General features: G+C 38.3%; 1 protein-coding gene across 7 annotated transcripts in view; it reads left to right on the top strand.

The window, feature by feature from the left end:
• LOC121527188 (gamma-aminobutyric acid receptor subunit rho-3) overlaps nt 1-11421 on the top strand; it is an 80072-nt gene extending 68651 nt beyond the window's left edge. For all 7 annotated transcript variants that reach the window (XM_041813998.1, XM_041814000.1, XM_041814001.1 and 4 more), the window contains 8 exons: nt 381-448; nt 1304-1527; nt 2647-2729; nt 3531-3668; nt 5782-5934; nt 8745-8806; nt 8989-9120; nt 9979-11421. In XM_041813998.1, the coding sequence (XP_041669932.1) occupies nt 381-448; nt 1304-1527; nt 2647-2729; nt 3531-3668; nt 5782-5934; nt 8745-8806; nt 8989-9120; nt 9979-10281 (1163 nt within the window). In that variant the 3' untranslated portion in view covers nt 10282-11421. The remainder of the gene's footprint in view (nt 1-380; nt 449-1303; nt 1528-2646; nt 2730-3530; nt 3669-5781; nt 5935-8744; nt 8807-8988; nt 9121-9978) is intronic.
• Nucleotides 11422-12924: the final 1503 nt, after the last annotated feature.

Raw genomic sequence — 12924 nt, forward strand, 5'->3', positions numbered from 1 at the left:
GTACTTTCACTACTGATTGTATAGCCCACAGAGGCATAAAACAACTAGGCGATTATTTTCATTTACTCATGTTCAGTTGAAAAAAGGCTGTTGAAACAAATCCAAGGTTTCACTTCAGGTTTCTGTTTTAAACAGGTGAAATCCCATCATTCACTCTTATCTGCACATAAGTGGTTTCATGTATGTTTAAAAAAAACCCACTTCTTCTTCTTTACGATGAGAGCTTTCTGGGTAACGCCTCAGGTTGAACGATAACAGACAGCCCTTTCACCACACTGTTTTCCTTAAGGCTCTGTAGATTTGCACAAAGTCGCCTCGAGTACGAACCTCGCCTTGATTTATGACTTAAACTAATGATGTTGTTTCACCTCTTGTCTCAGGTTCAGCCATCCCTGTGGGCATCGACGTTCAGGTGGAGAGCATCGACAGCATCTCAGAGGTCAACATGGTGAGGACTAGCTTCAGAAAGTTTTAACTTTCACAGGAATCAACAAAAAATCTTTATGTCAACTTCAGTTTACCCTGACGTCACTTCCTGTTTGTTTCTTTAGTCTTGTTTATGACCCTTCAATGGCTCTGCTTCAGCTCGAGCACCCACCTACTTACAAGTGTTTTATCGAGTCTCTGCAGCCAACAGAGACGGATGGGAGGGAAGACTGTGTTGTCACGGCAGCTTCAGCTGGAGCGCTAAAAATCCACAGACAGCCTTATCTTCACCTCAGGCTGAAGATGAACATTTCATTCATGTCTGATACTCATTTATGAGCATTTACTACTAAAATACTTCCCCAAAACATGACACACTAATGTAAAAATTCATAAACTTTTGAGGAAACTATGAGTTACTCCAATTGTGTTCCACTGTTATGTGAAACATGACGAAAGGTCAAGAGTTCATCCTTGATTTTGTTTCTATTTAAGCTTTTTTGTGATTAATCCTTGCTTTTAAACATAGGAACAGGTACAGACAGAGATGTAAAGAAAATACAGATTTAGAGGGGGGTGGAAACTCACTGAGCATTTTTAAAGTGATTTTGGGCCAAATTTGCTCCATCCAGCAATCAAACCGGCCCAGTTCACACTTCCTGCAACCAGTTATTAGTCCAAATCGTCCTCAAGTGTGTGACATCAATACGATTATTCACAAACATCAAATACATTTGTAAGGAACAAATTAGATTTAGGTCGGTAACTATCCTGCAAGTGTCAATAGATTGTTTTGCATTTGCTACAGGCACATTAAGATCTCAAATAAAATGCTGAACATTCTGATACATACCGAGCATTTTCATGTTTTCTGTAGGATTTCACCATGACTCTGTACCTACGTCATTACTGGAAAGATGAGCGGCTGTCGTTTCCATCCAGAAACAATCAGAGCCGGACGTTTGACTCAAGGCTGGTGAAGAAGATCTGGGTCCCTGACGTCTTCTTCGTTCACTCTAAACGTTCCTTTATCCACGACACCACGATGGAGAACATCATGCTGAGGGTTTACCCTGATGGAAACATCCTCTACAGCGTCAGGTGCGGGATTAGGACAGGGGCGGGAAAATTTTAAGTTTTGCTTTCCAGGTTTGTTTTTCTCAGAGGAGTAGAAGAGGATTTTTTGTTTACTAAAAATTATATATTTTATTTTCCACTTTCTATTGCTATTTCTGTGACTGTGTCTTCTGTAGGAAAATATTATACCTTATGCTTTTCTTAATTTATCTGGTAGCTTTTAATTGTAGTTAGAATAGACTGACATTTTTTTCACACTGAAAACCTCAAACTGCAAAAGTATTTCCATAAATAGTACCCCTATATGCAGAATATAAGCCGGCTACCATTGTTATGAATGTTAAAATCCTTTCTCACACAAAAAAATAAACTTTTTTATAGTTCCAGCATGTCAGACAGGATGGAAGGATTTCCTGCAGGAATGTTTCAAATGTAATTTTTGTATATTTGCACTGATTTGGACAGTTGTTTGTTCAGTATGCATTTTGAGGTGTTTCTTTGGGCTCTGGGAAGTTCTGAAGCATTTCTCAATGGAAAATTGAGTAATTGAGCAGCTTAGCAGTGGATCATGCAGCTTTCAGAAGGAGCCGTGACAGTTCAGTGTCCAAAAGATATATTTATAAATATGATATACTTTATATTTCATATTTTTCCTATTTATTTATATTGCACTTTTCAGGCCAGATGTTAAAAGTTGTGAAATATTCTCAATAAAACAGTTATAGTTACTTTCAACTAAAAACAGGCAAATAATAATGCCTAATTTAGTCAGCTTGACACAAAATTTAAACCAGTATAAAGTGTTTTTATAATGAAATGAACATAAAAGTTTACTGTTGTTTTATTTTCACTTGTATATCTAGGTTTTTATACAAATGCATTTAGTGATGCATTCAAAATATTTTAAGACACTTGAGGCCAATTTTATTTATAACTTTACTAACATAAGATATTTGAAATTAACTTGAGGGCCACACTTAGTGAGGGGGAGGGCTGCTGGGGCCCACCAGTGACTTAAATAGACAAAGCAAGTAGAAAAACAATTAAAATAGAGCGATCAATAAGTAACTAACAACTATTTATACATTTAAAATGATACATATACATCTAATGGATGCTTGTTTGTGTTTTTGTTTGTTTCAGGGTCACGGTGACGGCGCTCTGCTCGATGGACTTCAGCAGCTTCCCTCTGGACACACAGAACTGTTCGCTGGAGCTGGAGAGCTGTGAGAGACACACAAACACACACAGATGCAGTAGGTGTGGGCGCTACTTTAACTCACCTGGTAGAGCAGACGCCCATATACTTGGGCTGCATGGCAGCGCAGGGGTTGGTGCTGTTGCCTCACAGCAAGAAGGCTCTTGGTTCGCTTCCCGGTCAGGGCCTTTCTGTGTGGAGTTTGCATGTTCTCCCCGTGCACGCTTTGGTTCTCTTCAGGTACTCCGCCTTCTTCCCTCCACCAAAAACATGCTTATTAGGTTAATTGGTGACTCTAAATTGGCTGTAAGTGTGCCTGGTTGTCTGTCTCAACAATTGACTGGTGACCAGTCCCTGACTCTCGCCCAATGACATTTGGGATAGGCTCCACCCCCCCCACCCCACCCCCATCCCCTCCCAACGGAATAAGCGGTATATAGATGGATGGACCCCCCCATACACAAAGGCTATAGTCCTGTCGACTATAGTCGGCAGAGACTCTCTTTGGGTTGAAAATATGACTTAGTTTGAGTTTGAGCTTTTATTAAGATACTTATAATGTATTTTTATGAAGATATTACTTTTTAATTGATATGGCCAAATATAACGATAAGTATGTTCATTTACTCATTATTTGGCTCCCTTTTATTGTTAAATTGGTACTTTCAATCCAGTTTTAGATTTCCTTTCATCGCTTGTGGAAACATTTCGGTATTAGATTTTCTAACTACCAACAGATCTTAAAACTCTCTGTCTCTCCGCCTTTTCTGTCCTGTAATTATCATGTCACTGAGCACCTCTTTCTCTCTCTCTCTCTCCCGCCCTCCAGATGCTTACAATGAGAACGACCTGATGCTTTACTGGAAGAATGGGAACGACTCTCTGAGGACGGACGAGATCGTCTTGTCTCAGTTCTTTATCGAGCATTTCCACGCCTCCAGTGGCCTGGCCTTCTACAGCAGCACTGGTCTGTGTCTGTGTGTGTTTTTGTGTGTGATCTTAGGTGTGTGTTTGTGTATCAGTGGTGTAATAACCTGAATTCAAAGAAAAAGGCTCTAGTTTCTGTTTTCCAAAGGACTCAAAAAGAGGTTCATTTCTTATTAACAGAAGGAAACCAAGGTTGTTATAATAAAAATGACATCATATTTTTTGATCTAATGGCCAAAAGTTTGTGGACACTGCAGTTTGAAAACCTTTGTGCTTTCTTTCCGTGGCTCCCTGTCATGGTTTGGGCTCCTTGTTTTGATTAAGGCAAATCTTAAGGCAACATCATGCTAGTTATTATTCCCTTTATAATTGCTTCAATCTATTTTAGTGCAATTCTGACTTCATCAGGGAGGATGTTATCTCTATTTACATATAATAATTAAAAAAGCAGAAACTGTATCCGACTCAATGAGCTTTATTGGCCATGTATGATTATGCAACGCTTTGCTCTCAATGTACAGGAATTAAACATTAAATACAAAAAATAGCAAATGTCTATCAAGTCACATGTAGAGACATTAACTGAGGCAAAACTCATGAACAAAGTCAGTACTGTGACTAGGGCTGAACGATTTGCAAAAATAATCAAATTGGAATTTTTTTCCCCCAAATATTGCAATTTAATATGAGAATATTCTTGGGTTAATCTTATGTATTTTTTTATGTATTCAAGCACTAAATAATTTCATAAATAAGACCATGTGTATTGAAAAAAATGAAGTTATTTCCAGACCAATTAACCCATAGTAGCATGAATCTGAATATGAGGGTGCAACAAGCTTTAAGCTATAAAAGAGGCGGCTGGGGTTCGGGAGGTGAGGCTGGCTATCAGCTGATCGAATCAGGAGTATGACTTTTGTGAAGTAACGCTAGGCTTCATCAGTTTTAGACAGAATAAGCTTTAAGGGCATTATCATTTTCATGTCACTTATTTTGATTAAGAAAACATACATAAAACACGAAAAGGAGGATTTTTGTAAACATTTATAAAAAGTTGACACTTAAATGTTTGCATAATGTGCATAAAATCTCTGCCGCTGCAAAAATATGATTTATTAAACTGGTATTTTGACACAGTTCAAGTTAAAGAAATATTGCAATTTCTGTGATTTGAAAATTGCAGCAGGCCATATTGCGATTTATTTCTTTGCGATTAATTGCCCAGCTCTAGCTGTGACAGCAGAGAGAAACAGACAGAGACTTCTGTGCTGTAACTTTAACTGAGTTGTTCAATCTAACAAGTTCCTCACATGTACTGTATTTGTTAACAGTGTATCACCGTTTCCTTTAAAAACATGTTTATGAAACATGAAGGAGAAAAGCTGTTAAAGAGGCACCGCTAGGTATTTAGCTTGTGGCTAATTCCCCCATTCATTCTTATCAGCAGCAGCTTCACTGCACACAGCATGTAGGGAGGCCAAGTCACAGTAAGAGAACCACAGAAATGATGTTTGGACTGTTTGAATAAGAGGTAGGACAGTGAGTTCTGGTATCAGGTCTTACTGAGGACAAATTGTTAACACATAATAAGCACATAGATACAACAGTGCGGTCACTTGGTATCTGAATGCCAAAAGTTGTTCTTACAGAATGTAAACAGGGCCAAAGACTCAACAGGTAAATGGATGCTACTCTGGGAAGACACAACAACATTTTGAGAAGAAAGTCTTGCCTGGAAATTGTTTAACTGTGAAGAACTTAACAGCTTTTCCCAGCAGCATTCACCATCTTGTCATCTAACAACAGGGATAACCCTGATGAGTGGAGGATGATTCATAAAGAGCTCTGAGATTTGGGAAAATGTGTCTTTTGTTTGTCTGCAATTGTTGATGTTTTTCTTTATTTGCATGTCATTACATAAGTTGCAGTATGTTTATCTCTCAGGATGGTCATGTTTTAAGCTTCTGGAAAGTATTCAAATCAAAAAGAAAAAATTACATAATCCTCCGTTGTCCCCATAACGACCCACAGACAGATGAAGCAGCTGCTAAAGCATGTTTTATCTGCCAATAAATAGTTTGGGAGTTTTAGACATGAATATACTTCATTCATATCCCTGCTGCTTCTGCTTACACTGTCTTTTTCTCTGTCAGGCTGGTACAACCGACTCTTCATCAACTTCATCCTGCGGAGGCACATCTTCTTCTTCATGCTGCAGACGTATTTCCCCACCATGCTGATGGTGGTCCTCTCATGGGTCTCCTTCTGGATCGACAGGAGGGCCGTCCCTGCTCGTGTCTCACTGGGTAACACTTGACATTAAAAATAACACAAGACAAAAGCCACGTCTGAGCTTCAAAATGATATAATTCACTGTGTGGGAACAAACTGTCTGGCCCCGAAGAGGAGAAGAGGCCAGACTGCAACAGTGTGAACGTATTTTTATTTTACAATTATACACTGAACATTTTTATCACATGGAAATTACATGTGCCGACTCTGTATGTATCACTTACAAAGACATATCTAGTTTTTGGTTACCTACAGGCATTTTTCAGCATGCTGCATGTATGTTCAGCTACATATTTTAGGACCAATGGTCTCCCTCTTTGGAGGGCGGGTTCCTAAAGTTTGTCGCGTCACACCCAATCTCTGATGGCATCAACAAAACACAACAACAGACATACAAACTGATCCTCAATGCTGCAAACATTAGATATGTTTAATTCCTTCTTCTTTCTGTATGCTGCTCTCTGTAACAAAGTATAAAAGAAAATTTCACAGATTTTGAGAATTAAGTCTCAGAATGATGAAAGCATATCACACTTTTACAGGAAAGGAGATGACAGAAAAATATGTACTATTTTGAAACATACAGTCAGGATAAAATGATAAAGTTATAATTTACAGTATTGGTGTGTCTGTTAACCACCTGTAGACACCTGACTATTATGGTGTCATTCACTACAGTGATGGTGGGAGTGCTGCTGCTGCTCACACTTTGCACTTAATTTGATATTTATCATTTGAAATGTGCAAAGCCCAATTCCAAAAAAGTTGGGACATTCTGTAAAGTTTGATTCAAAACAGAATAGAGTGATTTGTGGATTATTTGTAACTTTTATTCAACTGAATACAGCATAAAGACAAAATATCCAATGTTCAAACTGTAAAATCTGAAATGTATTGTTTATTAGTAAATATACACATATTCTGAATTTGATGCCTGCACATGTAACAAAAAAATTGGGACAGGGGCAAGAAAAGACTTGGGATGTTCTAAATTACAAAAAAACAACTGGAACATTCTACAGTTAAGTAGGTTGATTAGTAACATATAATAGCACTATGATTGGATACAAAAGTAGCACTCCTGAATGGCTCAGATGCTCACTATCAGTGATGGCACAAGGTTTTCTACTATGTGAAAGATTTTGTGTGATATGCAGGTGTATTAGTGCCCATGGCGTGGGTCATCTGTACATCTATGAAGGCTCTATAATATCGAGAGGTACATACAAGGTTTTGGGCAGCATATGCTTCCATCTAGATGAGGTCATTTTTAGAAACCGTCCTGCTTGATACAGTGAGACAATAACATTCTGCACCTGTTACAACAGCATGGCTTCACAGTAAAAGAGGGTGGAGTCTAGACTAACCTGTTTCTTGTCCCACTCAATATTTATGGAGCATTATAAAGCTTAGAATACACCGTAAACCCCACATGAGGTTGAACAGTTGAACACCAAGCAAGAATTAGAAGGAATTCCACTTTCAGTACTTCAAAAATCAGTTTCTTTAGACGTCAGATGCTTACAGAGTGTTTTTAGAGAAAAAAGTGATGGAACACAATGCTAAACATCCTCCTGTCCCAGCTTTTTTGGGAACATTTTTTGGCATCAAATTCTGAATATTTGTACATTTCCAAAAAGCACTAAAGTTGATCAGTTTGAACACTGATATCCTGTCTTTGTGCTGTATTCAAATGAATATAGGTTGAAAGGGATTTGACAGTCACTGTTTTCATTTACATTTTACACACTGTCCCAGCTTTTTTGATTTGGGGTTTTTATTCAGGAGCAAAGGCAGTGGTCTCAAAGCATACAAAAACCTTAATTCATACGCCATAATGAAAACTACTCAAAGAGTAGTGAGTAATCTCTGTTTTCAACATTTGGTTGAAGGTCACCAGAAAACATGGTCACAGATTGAGCCATAACACTGGCCTTTGCTACCAATAGTGTAATTATGTTAGCCCATTTAGAGCTTTTGTTGCAAATACTAATTAAGCATCATAAAATTATTTTCAGCTTATACATACTAAGTTTTAAAAGCTTTCTAAGGTTTTTGTGTATACACTGCACCATAAAGATTACTGTGGAGAATTTGTTGGCTGGATTTTTTCTTTAGAACTGGCATCCAATCAGTAACATGTCCCTTTTGCCATCCAGGCCAGTGTGGGACAGACATTGTGATGTCCTATACTTAAGGTCTATATTGTGTTGTTATTTCTAACTATATTCTGCTAACACATTAACTTTTTTCCTATTAAACTGTGACTTATATCTCTAAATATACTGCCTTTCCTCTTAGGCAGTGTGATATTAAATCTTTAATACAGTAATGAAAGAATCTAATTTTTTTGATATCTTTTCCTCACTCTTGAAATATTTTGACTTTATTTGCAGCATCCATAATCTTTTTTCCTCTATTGCATCCCTGAAACTCTGTTGCTGAATTGTGATGTTTTAGCAGTATTTGAGTTAAAACAGTATAAACATCAGGTGTATTTGAAGGTTGAGAATCAGAATTTCTGTGTTTTGCAATATCACCTTATTAACTTTATTAAAAAGATGCTAAAGATAAAAATCCCATATATACTTTGGATGTTGCTGTGTTTGATATTCAACTCTTACAGAGCTGTTATCATTTCCCTATGAAGCTAATGTTTCATTAGGTATTTCACTCTGAAGGTTTTCATATTTCATATTTACACAACTTTAAACCCAACAGTCAATCCTTAGTTTACTGATCTCATGTCTTATTTTAATGTTTCTTTTAAATCAAAATTGGCTTTGTGAAGTAGTGTCAGAGGTGATGCTTCTTCTTCCTGCAGGTATCACCACGGTGCTTACGATGTCCACCATCATCACCGGAGTGTCCTCCTCCATGCCTCAGGTATCAGCTGGGTTTGTTTGGGTTTTTGATGCATTCAGGTACAGTAGGACATCAAGCTTACATAAGATTTCAGGGGGAATTTCTAACCCTTAATCAGATCCTTGAACTGCTAAATCCTAAATTGATGCTCTCTTTTTAGTTTTTATTCTATATGTGTGACCCTCTGTGTATTTGTCATCCAGGTGTCGTATGTAAAAGCTGTGGATATCTACCTGTGGACGAGCTTCCTGTTTGTCTTCTTGTCTGTGATCGAATATGCGGCTGTGAACTACTGCACCACTCTGGAGGAGATGAGGAAGATGAAGGGGGGAAAGGTCAGCAGCACGGGCAACACAGAGATATTAGAGCATAGGGAAGAAACGATGAAATCATCAGGGAATCAGGAGACTCAGATTTTTACTTAATGTCTCCCTCTAGTGGCTGTAAAGCAGCATTACATGAAAAAAACAGACTTCATGGACTTAAATATCTAATATTTTGGAAAGTAATGGTACGTTTATTTTGTTTAAATTGATTTAACTTGGAAAACCTCATTAACATTAAGAATCTCACTTACAGACAGGATTTAACTCAGTTGGTATGGCATGTTTATTACATGTTTTCCCCCTGCTTTCTCTCCCCATATTTTTCTGTCTTTCTTCAGCTGCCCTATCAAAAAGGCAAAACACTTAAACTAATGATTGTTTAAAAAATAATCTCATTCACGAGAGTGTCATGGTAAAGACAGGAAGCAAATCTGACAAAGTTAAAACATAAAAAAGATCAGTAACAAACACAGATAATCCAAATCCTGACTTATAGAGACCTTCTCCTTAAGAGCACAAAGTCTCCTGCTGCAGAATCCTCCTGCAGGAGCAGCACACCTGAAACTAAAGGTAGAATTTAGGGACGGATAGCAAAAGTAAGACTGTAGCTTTTGGTACTTTTCACATGAATAGATTCACACAAGTATGATGGAAGCAGATTAAGCAGAGCCCTATAAATAAGGATATGCTAATAATGTTTATCACCCAAGCAGGCTGTAATCATGTGTTTTGCGCTGAGGTTTCCGTCCAACCACTCTGTCACAGAGCCCAGATCAGTGGAGGGCTGCAGTGATTTTTGTAAAAACTGATTTAAAAACCATAAAGAGCACATTCTCTGCTTCACTTTCACTTTCTGATCACTTTTAGATCCCGTCCACCTATAACGCCAGCCAAGCGATGGCCTTTGATGGCTGTTTCCATGATGATGACATTGAGCTGACCACATTCCCTCGTATGGCGCCCACCCTAACCTCAGACCCCCTCACTAGTCCAGCCCAGAGTCCTGACATCCGACCCATAGAGGGAACTCGCCTCCGCCGACAGCGCTCTCTGAGGGAAAACATGGATCTCTTGGTCAGCAACAGCTACATGATCGACTCGTACTCTCGCCTCGCCTTCCCGCTGTCCTACCTGCTGTTTAACATCATCTACTGGAGCCTGTACTCCTGATCCAGAACTCAGAGATCTACTGGAGCCTTTACTCCTGATCCAGAACTCAGAGATCTACTTCAACTCTTACTTCTGCTCCAGAATTAAGAGATTTACTGGAGCCTGTGCTTCTGATCCAGAACTGAGGAATTTACTGGAGCATGTCCTGCTGATCCAGAACTTAGAGATCTACTCCTGATGGAGAAGTGAAAAGACTCTCCTGAAGCATACAGAGGAGAGATTGTGCTGCAGGATGTCTTTCCCTCTAGGTTTTCTCAATCTTTTGTGAAATAACTCTTTATCAGAAATAAAATCACCCTAGCACCTCATCATATAAGCTCTTAATGTGGCTGTAGAATCTACCAGACTTGTGTCTCATGATAATGGCTTGAATCTAGAAAAAGTAGCAGATCCTGATTTCTGTTTCTTTGAATAATCTTTTCGTTTAACTTCTGCTTCTGTGCATTATAATGAATCTTGTTTTTCTACCAGGTGGAAATTATTACTCTTAATACTCTGGATTTTTTTAAACACAGACTTAATGTGAACGGGTCTGCACTTAGAAATGGCTGGGCCCCTGAAAGGCCCTATTAAAGGGCCCTCCTTAGATGTGGTTAGCTGATGTTATGAACAGTAACATTAGTGCTAGCCTCATGGCTAACATTTACCTACTCAGCCTGGCTCATATCATCTTTAAAGTTGACTAAAAAAGTTGTTCAGATGTTACTGTGATCACCGGTACTCGTCAGTTTTCTCCTCTTTTCTGGCATCCTAGCTGAACACACCCTAGACGATTTTAATATCTGAACTGATTTCAGAAACATGGGAGACCATAGATATCGGGACAGTTTATAACTGACTTTAAGCATTATAAAACAACAAAAACACAAGTGTGTCTGCTGTGTGGCCAGCTTAACCATGGTTCATGTCTGTGGTTGGTTACATAGAGTCTCAGTTTATAGGCCTAATAATAAAGTGCCATGTATCTGTCTGTGATGTTAACTTAATGGAAAAAAACAACATGGCTTATACAGTTTAGGAAGGAGGATTTATGTTATGAAACAGTCTACGTAAACAGAGCAGCAAAAACTACACTGTGTGTCTTTTGTAGCTGTAAAAAGTCACAATGAGTATCTACATTAATAAATGTCCTTGCAAAGACTGAGGATGGATCATGTTTTTGTTAACCTTCTTGGGCCCCTCATGGGCTCCCTTCCCCTTTTCCCCTCCAAATGGCCGGCCTTTAATGCATATGCACAGGGGCGTAGCTAGGGATTTGGGGTCCCAATAAGAATTTACACAGTGCCCCCCTTAACTGGTGAGTCTTTTTTTTACAAATATCAATACATTATAATGTATTAATGAAACATAATTTCCCCATTTGTAAGCAACATTGTTACTCTTGTTAAATTAAATGTACTTGCAATATTTCGCAGTGCTGCACTATACCATTTGGATATTTTTAAGGGAGGAGCAGTATTGTATTTTACTCTATTTTATACAGATTTCAGTCTGTTGACCGATTCATTTAGTCCAGTGTTACTCAACCCTGCTCAACCAAAAAACCAAATTGTTGATAAATGCCTTTGCAAGAGCCACAATCTAAGTGGTGAAAAGTGGCAATTAAGATAAGTCTAAAGTAGCAAAAATGGTCAAATAGCAGCAAACACTGAGAGAAGTAAAAAAGTAGCAAAAATGGGAAGAAAAAGTGGCATGAAATGGCAGAAAGTCGAATAATGGGTGGGAGATGACCAAAAAAAAAAAAAAAGAGTTAAAGGTGGCAAAACTGGTCCCAAGGTGGCAAAAATTTGACAAAAAATGAGTTACAAGTGATTTAACTAGGCAAAAATCAGAAAAAAGGTGGGAAAAGTGGGCAAAAAGTGGCATTTAATTGCAAAAGGCAGCTTAAATAGGCGAGAAATGGCAAAAAAAGGCAAAAAGAGGCAAAATATTGCAAAAAGCAGGATAAAAGTGACAAAAATGAGTGAGAAGTGACAAAATGAAGTGGCAAAAATTGGCTAAAAGCGGCCAACACTGGGAGATAAATGGCAAAAAAGGGCAGAAAGTGGCAAAAATGGGTGGGAAGTGACCAAAAAATGAGTTAACTGTGGCAAAAATGGTTCCAAAGTGGCAAAAATGTGACAAAAAAAAATGAGTGAAAAGTGACTTAAATGGGCAAAAAGCATCAAAGAGTGGCAAAATGGGAAATAAGTGGCATTTAACTGCACAAGGCAGCTTAAATGGGCATTGAGGATCTCTGCTTTAGTCACTTTTGATTTAATAATATCACTAATAACTCAGAAAAAATACATCAAAATACACTTTTTGTTGCAGGCTTCCCAAGGGCCCCTCCCTGCTGTGGTCCTGGAGAATCAGTACCCCCAGACCCCCCCCCCCTCCGTGCTACACCCATGCATGTGCACAGCAGGTGTAGCCTAATTTCAATTCTGTTGTAAATTATTCTAATTTTTATGCATTTTATGTGATTTTATCAATCCTTTGTTTTACTCTTGTATAGAATTATAATAGCTTTAATTTTATGTAAACTTATGACTGGGGTCCATGACGGCCAGATTTTGGCACTAGTGGGTGAGACCTGGTCCATGGGGCAATATTTAAGGATCACTGATTTGTTTCACATAAAGACAATGTGGGGCTTTTTGA

The sequence above is a fragment of the Cheilinus undulatus genome, linkage group 19, assembly GCF_018320785.1.
Source record: "Cheilinus undulatus linkage group 19, ASM1832078v1, whole genome shotgun sequence".
In the NCBI taxonomy this organism is placed as follows: Eukaryota; Metazoa; Chordata; class Actinopteri; order Labriformes; family Labridae; genus Cheilinus; species Cheilinus undulatus.